This window comes from Brassica napus, chromosome A5 (assembly GCF_020379485.1).
Source record: "Brassica napus cultivar Da-Ae chromosome A5, Da-Ae, whole genome shotgun sequence".
NCBI classification, from domain to species: Eukaryota; Viridiplantae; Streptophyta; class Magnoliopsida; order Brassicales; family Brassicaceae; genus Brassica; species Brassica napus.
The window spans coordinates 26,491,840-26,512,697 of record NC_063438.1 but is presented as its reverse complement, the minus strand read 5'-3'; the positions used below and the strand labels follow the sequence as shown (position 1 = coordinate 26,512,697).

At 38.0% G+C, this 20,858-nt stretch overlaps 2 protein-coding genes across 2 annotated transcripts; both read left to right on the top strand.

The window, feature by feature from the left end:
* Positions 1-10,067: 10,067 nt before the first annotated feature.
* On the top strand, positions 10,068-17,474 carry LOC106452943 (lysine-specific demethylase JMJ25-like). Its single transcript, XM_013895136.3, has 13 exons — positions 10,068-11,112; positions 11,191-11,315; positions 11,797-11,896; positions 11,980-12,118; positions 12,270-12,333; positions 12,424-13,153; positions 13,347-13,676; positions 16,060-16,362; positions 16,501-16,573; positions 16,659-16,744; positions 16,830-16,949; positions 17,032-17,093; positions 17,189-17,474. Exons 1-13 carry the CDS (start codon positions 10,168-10,170, stop codon positions 17,283-17,285), a joined length of 3,174 nt encoding a protein of 1,057 aa, XP_013750590.2. The 5' UTR covers positions 10,068-10,167; the 3' UTR covers positions 17,286-17,474.
* A 143-nt stretch (positions 17,475-17,617) lies between these two features.
* LOC106452944 (arogenate dehydratase/prephenate dehydratase 2, chloroplastic) lies at positions 17,618-20,248 on the top strand. The gene is made up of 12 exons (XM_013895137.3): positions 17,618-17,926; positions 18,070-18,137; positions 18,211-18,303; positions 18,379-18,579; positions 18,645-18,725; positions 18,799-18,894; positions 18,984-19,061; positions 19,160-19,249; positions 19,359-19,411; positions 19,507-19,588; positions 19,686-19,766; positions 19,920-20,248. Exons 1-11 carry the CDS (start codon positions 17,689-17,691, stop codon positions 19,743-19,745), a joined length of 1,140 nt encoding a protein of 379 aa, XP_013750591.2. The 5' UTR covers positions 17,618-17,688; the 3' UTR covers positions 19,746-19,766; positions 19,920-20,248.
* Positions 20,249-20,858: the final 610 nt, after the last annotated feature.

The following is a 20,858-nucleotide window of genomic DNA, read 5'->3' as shown; positions in this document are numbered from 1 at the left end:
TGGAAGCTTTTCTTATTTTGATTGGTTAGGACATAAATTGATTGGTCAAGAGGGGTTGTGGTTATGGAGATTTGCAGGGATAAACGGAGAAGACGAACTGTGTGAACCAAATCAATTGAGCGACCCCTCCGTTCTATGAAAGGTGTAAGAAACATAGATTTAGGAGTTCAAAACTGGGCCTTTTCTGAAATATATCATGAGACCATATGAAAAATCCAGAATTTATTGATCTTGATTTAAGCTAGCCTAGAATTTATAATTTTGATTTAAGCTGAGCTGACATGACATGTTTGAGTCTTTCTATTGGCTGATTTTTCGTGCCTACGTGGACATGCTAAATGGTGATCTTATTCTTCTCTTAATATAGTTAATCAATGAGGTTAAATTGATTATAATGTGTTTTATAATTTGGGTTTGGATAAAATAAGAATGTTATTAGTAATGGGGCATGAAATGTTCTCTAATAATTTTGTTTTCCTTCTCGACCCATCAACATTTGGTTAAAATTTGTCAAATATTGATTAACAATATAATCAATCGATGGCCCATGAATATTTATAAAGTAAGTCAATTAGTTTAGGATGTACACAATTTTGTAGATTTGTCAATTAATTCTGGGCCCCTAGATCTTTTGAAATATTCCCAAAATGCTTAAAAGATATATTAATCGAATATGCTGAAAGTTAATGTTCCGGATTTTTTTATGTAAGTCACATATGCTGAAATTACTGCATTTTCCATAACCACAGGTTAGATTGTTAGGTAACTTCAGAAATTGGTGGGTTTAATTTATGAGATGATTATTGTAAACATGGTTTCTACATGTATTATCTATTATCGTATTAAGAAGATGGTAATTATCTGTTACACATATCCCAAAAAAATCGATTACATTCGATATATTTAAATAATTATATGAAATATAATTTTTATTTGAGAAGAAACTAACTCATACTGAAGCAATTAAGAAATCTGTTGAAACCTTGAAAAGTTTACCGTATCCATAACAAAAAAGAGTTTGTAAAAAAAAAAGAGTTTGTAATTGACTTACTAACCGCAACGACCGAGAAAAAAATGGGTGTTTCTATTTTTTTCCTCGCTATAACCTTGAATACATTTAGACCAAGACCTGTGTATCTATAGTTTTTAAAAACACAAAAGAACCAAAATAAATACAAAGACATTACACCAGAATGAAACGTCAAATCAGAATAAAAATAAAACCTTGCACTTACTTTAGACCGTCTGACTTGGAAAAGAAACGTTTAACCTTTTAAAATCCATATGTATACCCTGTCCTGAGCCTTGTCTACTGGATATGCAATATGCACTGATGACAATGTGGAGAGCTGATAAGAGTTTCTGCAATAAATCATAAACACACAACATACATAGAAGACAACCGTAAATCTTGAAATAAAACCCCAAACCAATTCCATTAATTCCAAGCCCTTGCAAATAAAATGCTAATTAGAAACCAGGTTCCCCCCTTTTTTTGAAAAGATAGCCCTTATTTTTATAAGCAATCAATCTCCTTATTTATTCCTAAGAGACCACCAATAAATCCAAAGCAGTTGTACACTAACCTCAATGATATGATAGAGAATTTCTTGACTCATTTATGAAAATCACCCTTCATAGATCTTGACTTGTTTATGAGAATTTCTTGACTCTTTTATGAAAATCTCCTTCATAGATGAGTTAGTTTTTTTCTTTTGTATCGTGTGAAGTATTCATGGTTAGTTAGGAATTATTAATTGTTGCTTTATTAAGGGAAATGCAAAGCATAATCGTTGTTTAGTATTGATAGAGAATATTCTCATGCTCAATTCAAATAAATAGTATTAATAATTAGTAATAAAATAAAAATGTAATGTGATGGTAGTATTTTTCCCTAGTATTTTAATCATAAACGAAAATTGACTATTCTAGCTTTGTTTGTTCAGCTGTAATGTGATGCAATAATTAAGTGGTCCAATGTATATTTATTTAAGGTAAATAATGTCCTACGATTTGGTGGTGAATAATAATTTCTATATAGTTTAATTACTATTAAAAGATAATTTCTGGCATGAATCTGTAAAAAGATTACATGGAAATAGGAGATGGTTATCTGCTATTTATGAAAAAACAAAAAAATATTTAATTGAAATTATAGTTCAAAAATAATTCAGTGGCATGAGATTGTAAATAATTCAAAAATCTAAGAGCACCTCAAAAAAGGTCATTCAGTTTTAATAGTATTGATATATAGATACTATTTCCTTACTTATTTTTATCTTCTTGTTCGTTTTCTTCAGTCTCCCAACTGGATAGATGGAGTTACAAGAGTTGACAGGAAATGGGTTGAACTTTCAGAGGAAAGAAGATAGTTGGTGAACCTATCCGTTCAAAACAAGAAGATAAAGTGGTAGGAGATGTCTGAGACCAAGAGGGACATCGTAAGTCAAACTTTCTTCGTTATTTTTTTTCAAAATTTGTTCAACTCGAACTGTCAATATCATTACTAAACTTTTGTTTTTGTGTTTGCATTTTGCAGAATTATGGGCGGCTTATGTTTGTGTCAATCTAGTGAACTCGGTGAGAGTCATAAAAGGTTGGGATGGCAAATTTGTGAATTTAAGCGTCAAAGAGTTGTGTTTTAATACATCTCCTAGTGACCGCTCACATCAAGCTTCAGAGGGACACAAGTGTCATACTCTGCTACTGACAGCTGGCCTCAATTATATAAAAGAACATGGAGTAAGAGTGAAACGAGAGGAAAGATTCTTTTAACTGCGTAACAGACAAACCGAAAGAAAGAAACGGAGAGAAGATGATTAAAATAGCAGGTTCAATTATTCAACTTTTAAGACGATGGACATATGATTACGATCAATATAGTTTTGGACTTGTCACAAATGAGTTACTTGGACCTATCAATAAATATATTTCTTGTAACAAATTTGAAATTTAAATACTTAGATAAATAATGTATTTCTTGGTATGAAGCATATAACTAGAAGGATGAAGAACTATATGTTTGCAAATCTGCAAAATAGTTTTAGGTCATGTATTAACCGGTTGGTATAATCTGAAGATGTAATTAACCATATTAAATTTTAACAAGGTCTTGATCTGCGCAACTGGACAAGTTTTGTTCATTTTTAACATTGTAACATTTATAGATGATCGACAGTTTTCCATGATTGAACATATGTTAAGTATTTATATTGTGTTTATAAATTAAACCAATTGAATAACATATTACATAAGTTATCTGTCATTCGATCATATTTTACTATATGGACCATTTTCAATTGTATTTGTTTACACGACTATAATGGTTTGCCAAATATAGGTTATATGTTTCAGACTAAGTTATATGAAGCAATCATCTAAAACTTTTTTAAAAAGAACTGTGCATCTTAAAATTATATTAATATTACAGCTGAGATTTTTATTGCAAAATTTAGAATTTAGTTAGTATAAGTAAGCATCACCTAAATTTCATCAATGCAAATCTAAATTGCGAATTTAGTTAGTGACTGCGAAATGATTTTGTGAATGTTAGATGTCATGATATTAATTGTATAGGTTTGTTTTTAAAATAACATTGACGGTAATCGAATAAAAGAGAAGATATTGATATTAACATTGGTCTAAATATCGTATTTAAAATGTTACCAAACAATGTTTAAGAGTCAATATTCTTATCCTAGATACTGTTTTCAAAATATATACATTATAAATTTTAAATAATTATAAGGATGGTAGTTAGGATTTGAAAATATCTCAAATATATATTGTTTGGTAAATCTTATAAAATAGGAAAATAATCATTAAAACGATTACTTTTATAAAAATTTTTTTTGGTAGGACGATTAGTCGATTACTTTTATAAACTTTTATTTGAATAATTTATTTTTAGTAAGTACAATAAAATACTAATAATTTAATTATTTGGTTAAATAATAAAATAGATTGACATATTAAGAATATTAAAAGTATGATTGTGTGTAATTTGTCAATAATAGCACAACAATATTAAAATTATATTGCGGATCAAATATCATATGTTAGATTTACAACGCGAGAAAAAAAAAGTTCTAACAAATGTTCTTTAATGGCATAATTTTCAAATAAATGTCTATATCAAATATCATAGCTTATACCGAAAAATTCAATTAAGACCATTTGGTATAATCAATAAGATAGTAAATTGAGAGTCTAAATATCTGAAATACTACGGTTTAGCCGTTAATGAAATAATTAAATTTGTGTTCAGTAAAAATTATTTAATCATTAATGAAGATATTAAATGGAATAAGGATATATTATTGTGATATTACAAAGATAACAACAATATGCAACTAATAAATATGTTTGAAATGGTCCAACTTAAAAATCAACATAAAGTAGCGAAATCGTGACTTAAAATTAATAGAATTGATTTATTATTAAAAAATGTACTTTGATTATGAATTGTAGTATTAAATTAAAATTAGACAAGAAGACATTTATTCTTGTAATAAAACTTTCGATTTTCGAAATGGGCGGGAAATAAAAACCCACCACGTTTTGGCTTTAAATCCAATAGTTTGACAAATTAACCGACCCTAAACTTTTTTTTTTTTTTTTTTTTTTTTTTTTTTTTTTTTTTTTTTTTTTAAGAAACAACTCTTTATTTATTTTGCAAAAACAAATTACAAACCTTTAGACCTACCTTTACCAAAAAAAGAAAAGGTGCAGGGACTTAACAATGCCCTTAAAAGATACTTAACCAAGTACCCAAATAAGTGAGAGAGGAGCTGCTTGTGATTCTCATGTTCCTAGATAGGGGATCAAGCTTCAGTCTGATGGTTTGTTTAACCTCTTGAATGATGGCTTGAGGGGGTCTACTCACGCTGGAGTGGAGGCGACTATTTCTTTCCTTCCAAATCATGTACACAACCGCTTGGAAGACGAGTTTTATGATCAAGAGGATGTTAGGATCTGTTGAAGAAGTCTTTAGCCACCTGAGACAATCTTCAAACCCTGTGGGAGGATTAACTTGGATGCGTGAGCAGAAGTACATCCATATCTCATAACTGTATACACAATCAAAGAACAGGTGCTGTCTAGACTCTTCACAACCGGAACAAAGGAGACAGTTTGGAGGTACTTCAAGACCCCAAGCTCTAAGCCTGTCTCGAGTTGCCAATCTGTTCCATGCCACCAACCAAGAGATAAACGCATGCTTGGGTATTCTTCCTGTAAACCAGACTTGAGAGTGCCAAAAAACCGGAGGATTTGGAGGGTGAAGAGTAGACCACGTCTTGGCAGTAGAGAAGACGTTTGAAAGGGAATCAATTCCCGTTCTCCATAGGTACTTATCATCGCTTGATGACATCACAATCGGCTCAGACGGAGGCAGACATTGCTTAAGCAAGGTGATTATGGCGTTTCTACTACGAGAAGCACTTAACCACCATTCTCCATTCACTAAAGCTTCTGCCACTGTCGCATCCTTGTGCAGACCTGAGACTGCTGGTCCTCTGTCATCAGTCAAGTGAATCAAGGGGCCTAGAGCCGTCCAATTATCATACCAGAAGCTGGCAGTCGAGCCAGAACCCACTTCGCAGACAACAAAGGGTCTAGCTAACATTCTTAATTTGCACAGCTGCTTCCATATCCAGCTATCCCCTCTATGAGGCTCCAGCTCCCAAAAATTGGCGGCTCCAATCTTCTGACTCCTAATCCACGAGACCCATAAAGAACCGCCTGCTGCAAACAGAAGCCATATCAGCTTCAAAGCCAAAACCTGGTTCCAATCCTCCAATTTCCGTAGTCCCAAACCCCCTTCTTTCTTAGGAGTGCAAATGATGTTCCAGCTTATCTTAGCACCTCTTGCAGACTGCGGAGCTCCTCGCCATAGGAAAGCATTACACATTCTCTCGAGAATCGCAATACATTCCTTAGGCAGTATGAATATAGAAGTCCAGAAGGTGATCGTAGAGTAAATAACTGCTTGGATAAGCTGAAATCTCCCCGCAAACGACAAATGCTTCACTGTCCAAGAGTTAAATCTTGCCTCAATCTTGTCTAGTAAAGGTCTGAAATCCGATTTCCTCATCTTCTTGGAAGAGAGTGGCACTCCAAGGTATCTGACTGGCAAAGCTCCTTGTTTAATACCCAGCGACTCCGCTAGTTCTAAACAGAGCGAATGGCTTCCTCCATCAATCATCAGTTCTGTCTTTTCTCTATTAATACTAAGACCAGATAATTGCTTAAACTCTTCCATAATCTCTAAGATACCCCTCAGCGACTCTTCAGACCCGTCGAAGAATACCAGTACATCATCTGCGAAACTCAAGTGCGTAATTAAGGGCTCCTCGCACGAAGGGTGCGGCCTGAATCGATTGTTCCGAGCACCGGCATCGAGCATCTTGGATAATACATCCATAGCAAGCACAAAGAGGAGTGAGGAGATTGGATCTCCTTGCCTTAGACCCTTTCGGCCTTGAAAAAAACCGTGGAGTTCACCATTTACCACCACACTGTAAGAAGTGGTGGTAACACATTCCCTGATCCAGCCAATCAACTCATCCGGTATCTCAATTGCCTTTAACAAATTCAGAATGAAGTCCCAACTGATATTATCATATGCTTTTGCAAGATCAATCTTGAGACAGCCTCTTGACACTCGACCCTCCACGTGAAAATCAGTAACTAGTTCCGAAGCTAGCAGAACATTCTCACATAGTAGCCTCCCTTGAATGAAACCCACTTGATTTCTTTGCACAACCTCATCTATGAATAGCTTGATCTTCTTTTTCAGAAGCCTTGCTATTATTTTATAAATGGTAGAGCAGAGAGAGATTGGCCTGAACAAATGAAGTCTGTCAGCTCCGGTAATCTTTGGAATCAGAACAATAGATGTGGCGTTAAACCTCCTTAGTAATCTTCCACCCACAAAGAACTCCCTTACTGCTGCTATAACATCCTTTCCTACCACCGACCACGCCTCCCAAAAGAACTCAGCGGGAAAACCATCCGGCCCAGGGGCTTTACTCTTTGGCATCGCCCTCAGCGTGGACCTGATCTCTTCATCAGCAGGCACCTTACACAGCTTGTCAAACAAAGATGCAGGGCATCTATAGCTCATAGTGCGCTGCAGATCCTCAACCGAAGGCGGAGAAACATGGATTGAGGTAGAGCCTAACAGATGCTGAAAATATGCTACCACCATATCTTTAATCTGAGCCTTATTTGTGATCTTAACTTCATGATCATCTAGAAGAAATCTGATGGCATTCCTAGCCTGATGAGCCAACACAGCCTTGTAAAAAAACTTTGTATTGGCGTCACCCTCTTTCAGCCACCGGATTCTTGACTTAGTCTGATAAAAAATCTGCAATGCTGAATCGAGGAACCTCCAATTCTTACGAGCCACAAACTCGCGCCTGAATAGAGTTTCTGTTGGGGAGACTAATAACTCACTCTGAATCTCCTGCAGCTCCTCCATAGCCCTCTTAGTCTTCTGCTGGATATTTCCAAACCCAATCCTATTTAGTCTTCTGCAAGCTTTCTTAACCTCTTTTAGCCGCTGCCCAAGCGAAAATAATTCTGAACCCACCGCAATCTCCTTCTGCCAGGCTGCCAAAACCTCCTCCAAAAACTGTGGATGGGATGCCAAGAAAGAGAAATACTTGAAGCTCACCTTCCTGACATCAGAGTTTGTACTCAGCTCTACTACACACGGGGCATGATCAGACTCTCCTGGTGCCTCAAACTGAGCGACTACATCTGAGTGAACTTCCCTCCAAACTTCATTACCCATGACTCTATCAAGCTTGCGAAGAATAGGGTCCTCTGGTCTGTTATTAGTCCAAGTATAAAACACTCCCCTGATCTCCAGATCTTCTAGCTCACAATCTACTAAACAGTCTCGAAATTCATCCATTCCTCTAACCGGTAGGTCATAAGGAAGAATAGAAAAATGCTCGGAAGCCGTCAGGATTTGATTAAAGTCGCCTAGAATGAGGAAAGGTCTCTCTTTTACCAAGTGATGATTGGCAACTCTTGCTAGCTCTTCCCACAACTGTCTCCTTTGACCCTCTGTATTAAAAGCATAAATAAATCCTACAGTCAAATATGCCTGAGTAGACGGATCAAATACTCCACACACCATCATTTGCTCAGATTTCTTGTAAATCACCACTGACAAAGACTCCTCCCAAACCACCCAGATTCTACCACCATCTATCTCTGAATAGTTACTATCAAACTTCCACCCTCGAAGCAATCCCGACATTACTGCAGCCGAGTTCTCCTCTCTCACTCGAGTTTCCACAAAAGCACCTACTGACGATCCCATGTTATTTAACCAACTCCGAATATTATTCTGCCGACTATCATTATTCAAACCCCTAACATTCCAAGAAAAAATCTTCATATATACAAAGTGAGACCCGACTTGCGGTTAGAGAGGAAATTTCTTTCTCGTGGCCGAACCCCGAGACCAGATGGAGAAACCTTTCGGAGGTGTTTTTGCTGACTGAGAAGCGTGCCATAACTCATGTCGAATTGCTTTGCGAATAGCTTTAGGATGCTTAAACCAAAGTCTTTCATCATCCTCAGGGTCATCTCCAGGAGAGGCCGGTTCAGACACCACTTCTTCCTCCTCTGAAGCCTCTGCTGCGGCCACTTCAACTAATACAGAAGACTGGACTCCCTCCAGAAGAACCTCCCCTTCTTCTACCTCCCTATCAGATACTGGAGCTATTTCAGGGCCACCTTCTGTAGCTTTCACCACCTCAATCTGATCCGAAAGAGCCTCTTTATCTTCGTTCCCAGCTATCGAGAGACTACTATTAGCAGAGACACTCTTAGCGCGAGACTTTGATCTTCCTCTCTTCTTTATTTTCTTCTTCTTAGCCTTTGGCTCAGGAAATTCACTCTGAACCTTCTGAGACTCTGAGCACTCATGGAGCTCTTCGTTCGGGTGTGACTGTAGACTGAGCTCGGTTGATGTCGAAACCATTCTATCTTGAGGAGGATTCTCTTGAACAGTCGCCTTTTTCCTCTTAACTATCGGCTTAGTGCACCGGTTAATCAGATGCCCATACTTATCGCAATTGATACATTTGGGAGGGAGACTGGGGTAATCCACTTTGATTCGAACAGCATTACCCTGAACATCTCTAACTTCAACCAGCTTGGGAGGGGCCATATCTAGGGTGATTTCGATCTTGACCTTAGTGTCACCAAAGTGGTACGGGTCTAACCTAGACTTCTCCGTATGCAAGGGCTCTCCAATCGCACTGGCCACGACACTAATCCCGTCGAGGGAGTACAACTGTGGTGGTACGTTCCGGAGAATGGCCCAAGTTGGAGCGGTCTTTAGCTCCTGCTCCTGAAGATTCCCTTCTGCTGACCAGGGATAGACTGAGAAAGCACAATGATCAACCTGCCAATATCCCACCTGTAATACCCACTCTCTAGTTTGAACTGAGGGCACATAGATGAGACAACTGGATTCGGAGACTGTGCGGACTGTGATGTTTCCAAACTTTCCCCACACCGGGTTCAAATCAGCTATGATCTTTGCCGGGTGAGGCCGTCGACCATGGAAGTGGGCTACGATGTGGTCTTTCCACAGCTCAGAGGCTTGGAGGAGAACAGCCGGCGGAGCTTGGACCACCGGTGTACCATCCTCGAGGTAGGTTGGATCTGAGATCTTACGAAGATTTCTGAGCGACGCCTTGAATCTTTCAGCATACGTCGGAGCAGAAGAGGAAGGGATCGATGCCGGAATGGAAGAGAGCTGGAGTTTGGCGTCGATCTGAGAATCGAGTGCCTGGACTTCCTTATCCGAAATTGGGTTGGGGGAAAGCGGTAGCGACACCGCAGCTGCGTAAGAGACCATTTTGTGAGAAGGGGGAGAGGGGGTTCTCGTCCTCAGGCGTGAGGCCCGGTGACGGCGGCGCTAGGAAAAGAAACCCTAGTCGCACATATTTTCGCAAGAGAGAGAAAAGGCGTTTTTAATAATTCGACCCTAAACTTTTTAACTGTGGCGAGCAGAGTTTCCCAATATATAGGCCAATCCGCGTTAACAGTGTCTAGGGTTTCGCGTTTTCTTTATAATATTCCTCTTCTCTGATTGGGGACTCGAAGAGTGGTTTAGGATTTGTTTAATCTTTAGTCATGAGTTCTACAGAGGAGGAAGCTATTAGGGTTGTTGCTGATGAAGAACAGAATCCACGAGCTGTTCGGATTAGGGCGCCGAGAGCTTGTACGTTATCATCGGTTGATTACGCCGAGCCTCCGATTGACGATGACGACGAAAGCAAGCCTAAGGCGAAACGAGGCAGGCCTCGTAAAAGCCCTGAAGAAGACCAAACTACGAGTGGTACACCAAAGGCTAAACCGGGTAGGCCTCGGAAGATTCCTGAAGAAGTTGATGATAAACCGATCAGGCCTCGTAAAAATCCGGTAGAAGACGAGAAGACGAATGGTACACTAAAGGCTAAACCGGGCAGTCCTGGGAAAGAAGACCAGACGACGAATGATACATCACCCAAGGCTAAACCGGGAAGGCCTCGGAAAAATCCTGAAGAAGAGGAGAGGATGAATGGTACACCAAAGGCTAAACGAGGCAGGCCTCGGAAAAATCCTGAAGAAGACGGGAAGACAGATGATAAACCGAAGGCTAAACCGGGGAAGCAAGAAGATGAGAAGACAGATGATAAACCGAAGGCTAAACCGGGGAGGCCTCGGAAAAATCCTGAAGAAGAGGAGAAGACGAATGATAAACCGAAGGCTAAACCTGAAGAAGATCAGAAGACGAGTGATACACCCAAGGCTAAACCGGGAAGGCCTCGGAAGTATCCAGTCAACGAAGAAGACGAAAAGTCAACGAAGAAAGTTGACCAAGGTGTTATCGCTTGTTTAGAGAAGAAGGAGAATGGAGCTGAAGAGATTATTAAGGCTTCTGATGGAATGCCAAGGTTCAAGAAGGTTTATTCTCGTAAAAGGCCATTGAAAGAAGACGAAAACGAGAAGAAGGATGATGAACTTGTTTCTAAAGGCTCTGTTAAGGTTACTAAGAGGCCTCGGAAAGTGGTGGTGGGTTGTCTCAACAAAGACGAGGTCAGTGAAAAGCTCTCTCCTTTGCTCATCATTCGTGGGGTTACATAGTAACCTGTTTATTGTTTTGGTATATTTTAGGATAAAGCTGAAGAATCTGAGTGCATGATGTGTCATCAATGTCAACGTAACGATAATGGGGAGGTTGTGCGGTGTCAGAACTGCTGCGATAGGAAGCGTTATTGCCACAAATGCTTAGAAACTTGGTATTGCTCTGATCTTACTCTCACACTTACCCATGACGTTAGCTTCTTTGCTACTGACTTCCTTTATGAGTTTTAAAAGTAGATAGTGTACAGCTTGTATTGGATAGAATCAATGTAAAGTAGATAATGTAACAACATTTCTTTATTATAGATTAATCTTAGTTTAGTGTTCCCCTCTCCTTGATTTGCTCTTCTTACTTTCACACTTACCCATGACGTTAGCTTCTTGCTACTTCCTTTATGAGTGTTAAAAGTAAATACTTTAGAGCTCTGTATTGTAATGTAATTGGATAGAATCAAGATAAAAATTTGGATTTTGAGCATGAGTTCCTGTTGATGCCTCTATAATTTTACATTACATCTTTCGTATGTATTAATCGGGTTTAGTGATCCACTTCCTTTATTGTAGTTTTTTTTTTGCTGGATTTGTTTATTTTTGTTTTCTGGAAGCTTGAAAAAACTTGTTCTATAATTATAATAGGTACCCTCGCATCCCACATGAAGACATTGCCAAGAAATGCCCGTTTTGCTGGAATACTTGCAACTGCAGAGCATGCTTGCGTCTAGATACTAAAATGGAAGTAAGTATATATCTTGCTTGATTGTGTGTTTTCTTTAATTCTATCAACTATCATTACTCAATCATTGCTCCAATATCATGTAGGGGTTAAATTCAGACCTCAAGGTTAGCAAGGATGAAGAAGTCCAATGCTCTAAGTATATTCTGCAAAAGCTTCTCCCACATCTGAAGGAAATAAACGATGAACAAGTTCTTGAGAAGGAAGCTGAGGCAAATATATCAGGTACTTTCCTTGGTTTTAACAACGCTGGAAAGTTACTATTGTTTTTGTTAGTCCCTTCGTATTGTTTGCATTCTCATTCATTATATTTATGAACTGGGAAGTTGCAATGTGATGGCTCATATAATAAGAGAATACTTATTTTGTTTCACAGGACTGGAGTTTGGAGAGGTGAAGCCTGAAGACACTAATTGTAGCCCTGGCGAAAGACTATACTGGTAACTCACCTTGACACTCTTATTCTAGTGAATATGTCAAGTTCTTATGCTGTTACTAATCTTTCTTGTTTAAACTCTTTGGGTTTACAGTGATAGCTGCCAGACTGCCATCTTTGACCTTCATAGACATTGCTCGAGCTGCGGTTCTGATATCTGCATTGCATGTTCCATGGAGATCCGAAAAGGAAAGCTTCAGGCATGTCAGGAGGATGTTTACTGGAATTACATTAGCAGAGGTTTAGATTATCTACATGGAGGAAAAGAAAAAATTGGTAAACCTACGGATGATAAGCTGGAGCCGGAACCATTACTTGCTATTGTCAAGCCCCCATCTACTTGGAAAACAGATGAAGTCGGACTCATTACTTGCTGTTGTGGTGAGGGGATTTTAGAGTTGAAACGCGTGCTTCCCGATGGTTGGGTATCAGAATTGGTCAAAAAGGTTGAAGAAACTGTTGAAGCCAACAAGCTTTTTGATTTACCTGAAATGGCCACAGAGAGATGCCCTTGTTTTGACTCTGAAGGTCATATTGACATGGACACCAACAAAAACGTGTTAAAGGCTGCATGTCGAGAAGGATCAGAAGACAATTATCTATATTTTCCAAGTGCTACAGATGCTCAGGAGGAGATTAATCTGAAGCATTTTCAGCATCATTGGGCAAAAGGAGAGCCTGTGATTGTGAGGAACGTGCTTGAGGCTACAGCTGGTTTAAGCTGGGAACCAGGTGTTATGCATCGTGCTTGCCGTCAGATGAGAAGCACCAAGCATGAAACACTTCTGGACGTTAATGCTATTGATTGTCTAGACTGCTGTGAGGTCAGTCTTCCCCTTGGTTGCTTTACTTGTTGTATGTTTCTAAACTGAGACGTGGCAAGTCAAACTGAAAATGGTCTCAGTTTCATTTTTCTTACCGACATACTCTTATGTCTTTTATTAGTTGCAAGTCAAATTTACAGTTGGAACTTGTTGCCATGCTCTTAACTTATACGATGACTTGTTATTGATGTAGGGATCTATTAATCTTCATGCATTCTTTACCGGTTACCAAAAAGGCCGTTATGATCGTGAGGGTTGGCCAAGTGTTCTGAAACTGAAAGATTGGCCTCCATCGAAGAGCTTCAATGAAAACTTGCCGCGTCACTGTGAGGAGTTCTTATGCAGTTTGCCTTTGAAGCAGTACACTCACCCGGTTAGTGGGCCTTTAAATCTTGCCGTGAAGTTGCCTGATTTTTGCTTGAAACCGGACATGGGACCAAAGACTTACGTTGCTTATGGATTTGCGCAAGAAATGGGCCGTGGAGATTCAGTAACCAAACTCCACTGCGACATGTCTGATGCGGTTAGTACTCTTTGTCATTTCTCGTGCACGTTTTCTTTCCTTTCTTGTACTTGGTTTTCTGATGGTTTCCCTTGGTATACCCATAATGATTTCATAACCTATCATAATAATGAAATAAGATTCCATTTCGTAAAAATTCGCACCAAACACATTTTCTTACATATAGGACTAGTCTTCCTTTAGTTCATTTCCAGATAAGTTCTGTAGTATATCTCTTTTCTTTTGGGAAAGATGATATTTTTTTTGTTTTTAGTTTTAACTATTCCCTTTATAGCATCATTTTCTCCTCTTATGAGGCTAAGAATAGAAGTAAATTCCCATAATCTTCTTGTATTTGTGCTTTGCTCCGATTGTGCTTGGCAATATCCTTCATACTTAAGCTGAATATCGAGCTATGAATACTGACGTTTTGCTGCAAGTTTGGCCGAAGCTAAATATCTTAATAGATTAAGATTATCAAAATTGACATGATTTTGCAGCTGTCTAATCATGAAAAGACCAACAAAGTGTCTTGTAGAGTCTATTTGTAGATAGATTAAACAATTTTCCTGTAAATTCTGCTAATCTGAATATCGAGCTATAACTAAACAAGTTTTGCTGCAAGTTTGGCTGAAACTTAATATTATCCACGGATGAAAATTACCTAAACGAACATTATTTTGAAGTTGCCTAATCACCAAAACAGACCAACAGAGTGTTTTGTAGAGACTCTTTGCAGATAAGCTAACAAGTTCTGAAGCTGAATATCGAGCTATGACTACATAAATTTTGTTGTAAGTTTGGCTGAACCTAAAATCTTCATGGATTAAAGTTACCTAAACCTCTCTCTAATCACAAAAATAGATCAACAAAGTGTTTACCGAGGATCTCTGCAGATAGACTATCAAGGTCTACTGCAAATTGTACTGAAGCTGAATATCGAGCTATTACTACACAAGTTTTGTTGCAAGTTTGGCTGAAGGTGAATATTTCCATAGATTAAGATTACCTTATTGAATATGATTTTGATGTTGTTAATCACCAAAACAAACCAACAATGTGTTTTGTAGAGGCTCTTTGCTTATAGACTAACAAATTCTTTTGTAAATTCTGTTGAAGCTGAATATCGATCTATGACTATAAGTTTTGCTGCAAGTTTGGCTGAAGCTGAATATCTCAATAGATTAAGATTACCAAAATAAAAATGATTTTGCAGTGGTCAACACCAAAATAAACATGCCAACAAATTGGCTTGTACATGCCCTTTGTAGAAAAACTAACTAATCTTGTTTAAATTTGGCCGAAGCTGAATATCGAGATGAATGCTACAAATTTGGCTGAAGCTGAATATCTCAATAGATTAAGATTACCAAAATGAACATGATTTTGTCGCGGTCTAGTCACCAACATGCCAACAAAATGTCTTGTATAAGGCTTTTGTAGATATACTAGCAATTCCTGTTTCAAATTCTGCTGAAGCTGAGTATCGAGATGAATGCTACATCTTTGGCTGAAACTGAATATTTCAATAGATTAGGATTACCAAAATGAATATGATTTTGCTGCAGTCTAATCACTAACATGCCAACAAATGTCTTGTATAGGATTTTTATAGATAAACTAATAATTCTTGCTTCAAATTCTGCTGAAACTGAATATCGAGATGAATGTTACAAGTTTGGATGAAATTGAATATTAAACCAAGATTACCATGTTAACTAAAATTGTTCAGTTAATAATCTTTTGAATTTTCAGAACCCATTGAAACCAACTCAAATTGTGCAGTAAAAACCTAGGATCAATAAATTTAACTGTGTAGATTTCATGTGGATTCAATAAAATTGTTTGGCTGGACTTTATGTTTGGGCTGATAACCTTTTGAATACATAAATTCATTGAAATGAACTGTGGAGAATATTAACTGATTGCAAACCTATATCAGTGAGTTGTCAAGCTGTGTGTTATGCAATATCTTGCTCCATGTCCTTCTTGAGAGTGAATAATAAAAATAGCTTTAGTTTCCTGGTACATTTATAGAAATTTAGTACTGGTTATCTTGTTTCCTTTCCGGTTTAGTCTCTCTATGCTAATTCAGGGACCGACCAATTTGTACTATTCTAGATTGGTTCATTAGTCAAGTAGTAAAACAGAATATACTCCGTATCCTATTTCTGGTATCTCTTGGATTTTATGTAAGTTATGTATGAGCGGAGTTACCAAAGTTGTCTTTTATTAAATTTTTTTTTTTTTTTTATTAATATTATTATTATATATTCTTTCATGATTATTAAGTTGTCTTTTATTAATATTATTATATATTCTTTCATGATTGGGTGAAAATATAGATCAGTTTCACTCTCTTCTTTTCTGTATCATAATTGCTCTGCGGTATTTGTTATTTCAGGTTAATGTGCTGACCCACGTAAGTGAAGTGACCATCAAAGAGGAAGAAAAGAAATCCACAATAGAAAAACTGAAGAGGAAGCATGCTGCACAAGATGTCAAGGAGCTGTTTGGCTCGGTTCCTAACTACAAGGAAAAGATTGAGATTCTTGAAAACACTAATGAAGAAGAAGTCAAGAACCTTGAAGCTGATGGAGGAGCTCTTTGGGACATTTTCCGTAGAGAAGATGTTCCAAAATTAGAGAAATACCTTCTGAGTCATCATAAAGAGTTTCGACATTTCTTCTGTTCCCCCGTCTCTAAGGTACACTTCTCATTCCCAAAAGTTTCAGTGATATTGAAGATATGTAGTGAATCTTTGCTTCCTGCATGTCTCTCTATTAGAGTATTGGCCGTTTTTTTTTACTTATGGTATATGTTCGTCCATCTTCTTCTTCTGTAGGTGGTTCATCCAATACATGACCAGTCTTTCTATCTGACGCGTTATCATAAAATGATTCTGAAAGAAGAATACGGTATGCTTTTATACTTTGAATAACTCAAGAACATTATCTTTGACAGTTTTGGTAATAATGTTTATATGGGCTGTATATTGTGTAGGCATTGAGCCATGGACGTTTGTTCAGAAGCTTGGAGATGCTGTGTTAATACCTGTAGGCTGCCCTCATCAAGTCAGGAACTTGAAGGTAATACTATGATTTTGAGCAAGTTGATTCTCTTTAGTCTCTCAGCAAAAGGTTCATCAGGTTGATCATTTTGTTTCTCTTGCAGTCTTGTACAAAGGTGGCGCTTGACTTTGTCTCACCTGAAAATATCAGTGAGTGTTTCCGCTTAACAAAGGAGTATCGTCTGCTACCACCAAACCATCATTCAAAAGAGGACAAGTTGCAGGTACTTTCTTGTTTTGGTTCGGTCTCTGATTGTTACCCATCTCTAAGCTGGTTATGATTCTATGTGTGTATGTTCTTAACAGATAAAGAATATGGTGATCTTTGCAATCGATAAGGCTCTCGAAGACTTGGATCCAAATTACAGGTTGGTAGTGTGTGATATTTCCTTTGTGAAACCATAAGTATACTCTGTTGTTGTTTTTTTTGTATAAGCTGAGGCTTTTGGTTGTGTTGGCTCAGGTCTCATGTAGCCAAAGAGGAGGAGAAGAAGGTGACAAAGACTGGAAGGAAGCGTAAAAACCGTGAGATGAGTAATGGAGCTAATGTGTTGGCTTGATCTATCGTTTGTTGTTTGTGTTGTTATGTCGTTTGTTGTTGTAGCAGTGTTAGCAATGAGCGTGTGAGAAGGATAAATCTATTTTGGCACTCTTCTTTTGTACCTTCTCCTCCTTAATCACCTAACTCTATACTCTGTTGTTGAAGTCTAACTCATGATACGGTAGAAATATAACTTATTTCTTGATTAGATTGATATAAACATAGTAGGTGACCTTATGGGCCGTAAGATTAAAATAGTTTGGCCCATTAACGGAATTTAAAAAGCCTTATAATATGCGGCCCATCAATGTCACTTCACTTTCTCATCCATAAACGCCGTCGAAACTATTGCGTTGGGACTCGTCTTCAATTTGTTTCCTTTTCTTCTCTTCCTCCTGTGTTTCCGTTTCATTTCCACATCAATGGCCGTCCACGCCGTTCGATCACCGACGACTCAGCTCCCCAGTGGAATATCCGGAAACCTCTCACCATCCAATCGCAATCCAAACGCCGTCATCCGATTCGGTTACGGATCTTCGAAGCGCAACCGTTTGGTATCTTTATCGGCGTCGCTCCGGGAAGGAGACGGACGTGGGAAAGAGAGCTCCGTGAGAGCTGTGGAAGTGAAGAAGATCCTGGAAGACTCACCGCTGCTTCCTAGTACGATTCCTATTATCTAAATTCATTACTGTTTCATAACTTGTCTCGAAAGTGTTCGTTGCTAATTAGTCAACCAATCAGAGATGGATTAATTAGCAGCGATTTATTGATAATTGGGATGTTTATTTGTTTTTTAATATTAGAGCCGTTATCATCAAATCAGCTCGCGGAAACTGTATCCAACGGCTCCCGTGTTCGTGTAGCCTATCAGGTAATATTCATAAACATGTCTGAGGAATATTTATTGGAGAAGAGCTTATATGATTAAATGAATGCTTATATAGGGAGTAAGAGGTGCGTACAGTGAATCAGCAGCTGAGAAGGCTTATCCAAATTGTGAAGCTGTTCCTTGCGAAGAGTTTGACACTGCATTCGAGGTGAGAATCTAATTCTCTAACGTTAAATAAGTGCCATTAGTTTTAAGCATGTTCCAACCTTTGTTCTTAATGTAGGCGGTTGAGCGGTGGCTTGTTGACAGAGCAGTTTTGCCTATTGAGAACTCTTTAGGTGGAAGCATTCATAGAAACTATGATCTTTTGCTGCGTCACAATTTGCATATTGTTGGTGAAGTCAAGTTAGCTGTTCGCCATTGTTTGTTGGCTAACCACGGTGTAAAGCTTGAAGATTTGAGAAGGGTGCTTAGCCATCCACAGGTGAACCATTTTGCCTTTATAGTCTCTTAGTATGAGCGAAAGCCTCAGACTTTGCTTTGAATCAGGCTCTGGCTCAATGCGAAAACACGTTAACTAGATTGGGATTGGTCAGAGAAGCAGTAGATGACACTGCTGGTGCTGCAAAGGTAAAACACTTTATGATCATATATTCATTAGCTTACAATAGGAGGTTATTAAGTTAATGAATTGAATTCACAGCAAATTGCATTCGAAGATTTAAGTGATGCAGCTGCAGTTGCGAGCGCCAAAGCTGCAGAGATATATGGGTTGAACATAGTTGCTGAAGATATCCAGGTTTATAGAGTTTTCGATTTTCTTTACTGTTTTTTGTTAGTCTATAATTTTACACTTGTGGATGATTTGATTGTAAAGTTCAATTTTAGGATGATACTGATAATGTGACAAGGTTTCTAATGCTCGCAAGGGAACCCATTATCCCTGGAACTAACAGACTCTTTAAGGTGAGAAATCCATATGTATGTTCTGAAATGCAAGCGCCGGTTTATATTTGGCAGTTTATTTTTTTTGTGATGCACAAGTTACTTTGATCTTTTTGTAGACAAGTATAGTTTTCTCGTTAGAGGAAGGGCCTGGAGTACTTTTCAAAGCACTTGCTGTGTTTGCACTTAGGCAAATTAACCTCACAAAGGTTAGTTAGTTAGTACACTCAAATTTTCATTTTTTAATTTGTGCAGACGTTGTTTATAATCAGTACTTTTTCTCATCGTTAACAATCACCTTCTTGTGGTTTCGGTCAGATCGAAAGCCGCCCTTTAAGGAAAAACCCTCTGCGAGCATCTGGAGGGCTAAAGTAATTTATCTTACAAACACCACTCCTTGACTCTTGTACCATTCACACAGTAACCTGAAAAATGATGAAGGTCTTTCTCTATTTTTGCTTGGCAGATACTTTGATTATCTTTTCTATGTGGACTTCGAAGCATCTATGGCTGATGAAGTTGCTCAAAATGCACTTAGGCATCTCGAGGTAAAGCCTTTTTTATTACTTGGTCTGGAAAAACACGGTGAAGTAGAATGTGACTAAGGCAATTGTTTTTCGTTTTTGTTTGTTGTTATTGTTGCAGGAATTTGCTACTTTTTTGCGGGTACTAGGAAGCTACCCAGTGGACACGACAATGCTCTAAAACATTTCCAGTATGTTTTCGGTAAGTAGTTCATTGGTTTGCATTGCTAACTGCAGAGACCTGAATTAGTTATATAATCATCTAATTACAAATATCGAAGGAGGAGGATTTACACACTTGGTTACAGTTAATGATATGAATAGAGTTTAAATCTTTGTCAACTTGGTTACGCAGGCAGATACCAAGGATGTAGGAGCCTAGCGCACGAGGTCAGCTCCGAGCGGTCACCGGTTCACATTAAAAGAGAGTCCTCTTTTTTTCTCCTGTTTTTTATAAAGTTATCTTCAAAAACGTATGATTCTCTTTTGCATCAACTCGTGTCTTGATGAAAAGATAAAGCTTTGGTTTAAGTAGGAGATATCAGAAAACATAAGGAATAAAAACTGATGTACTTATACTACTTGCACGTTTTTTGAAAATCTTGCGAGAGATATTGCAATTGCATACAATACAGATATTAATTTCTATCAGTTATTCATCAAATAGCGACGATGTTTGATTGATATATGTATGTAATGGTAAACCAATGTTAGTTCGAAGATGTAAGCCTCCTGCACAAGTATGTGCAATGAATGAACTGGTCGACTCTACCCACAATTGTGGTTCCTTTTCTTGTGAGTGCATCTAAGCTTAAATTCAATAACAAATCCCCTTGAAGCAAGCACCAGAAAAGCTAGTCTTCATCACTTTCAAGTTGGGCCAGAAACAGAGACAACTAGGCTATTTGCTTCTACCATCGAGAAACTAGTCAACCACCACCATTGATGCAGATCCATCATGAACCTTTGTCATGCTTGCTTCATCTAGCTCATGTCAAACGCTTACATACCTCCAGTCTCATGGGCGAAAGAAGTAGTAGCAGGTCTCATAAAGATCTAGACGAAGAGCTTCAGGCAATGTAAATCGACTCATGCACTGTGAGTCACTAGCATATAACCAAAAATCAAAATATATTTCATTTTTAAGAGAATGTCAGTTTCATACTTAATGACGAGTTTACGTGATTGTCATGATAGGTGATCCATGAAACAGGGGAGCTTGTGGTTAGCTAGACCGGACTGTGTTTCTCGAGAGACAGGATCAAATGGAACGCATGAAAGAGTATTATCAAGT

Coding starts and splice junctions, on each gene's coding strand:
- LOC106452944 (XM_013895137.3), top strand. CDS start 17,689: ATGGCCGTCCACGCCGTTCGATCACCGACGACTCAGCTCCCCAGTGGA. Junction 18,895..18,983: donor TAGTTGCTGAAGATATCCAG/GTTTATAGAGTT, acceptor GTTCAATTTTAG/GATGATACTGATAATGTGAC. Junction 19,250..19,358: donor GGCAAATTAACCTCACAAAG/GTTAGTTAGTTA, acceptor GGTTTCGGTCAG/ATCGAAAGCCGCCCTTTAAG.
- LOC106452943 (XM_013895136.3), top strand. CDS start 10,168: ATGAGTTCTACAGAGGAGGAAGCTATTAGGGTTGTTGCTGATGAAGAA. Junction 12,119..12,269: donor AGCTGAGGCAAATATATCAG/GTACTTTCCTTG, acceptor TTTGTTTCACAG/GACTGGAGTTTGGAGAGGTG. Junction 17,094..17,188: donor GACTTGGATCCAAATTACAG/GTTGGTAGTGTG, acceptor GTGTTGGCTCAG/GTCTCATGTAGCCAAAGAGG.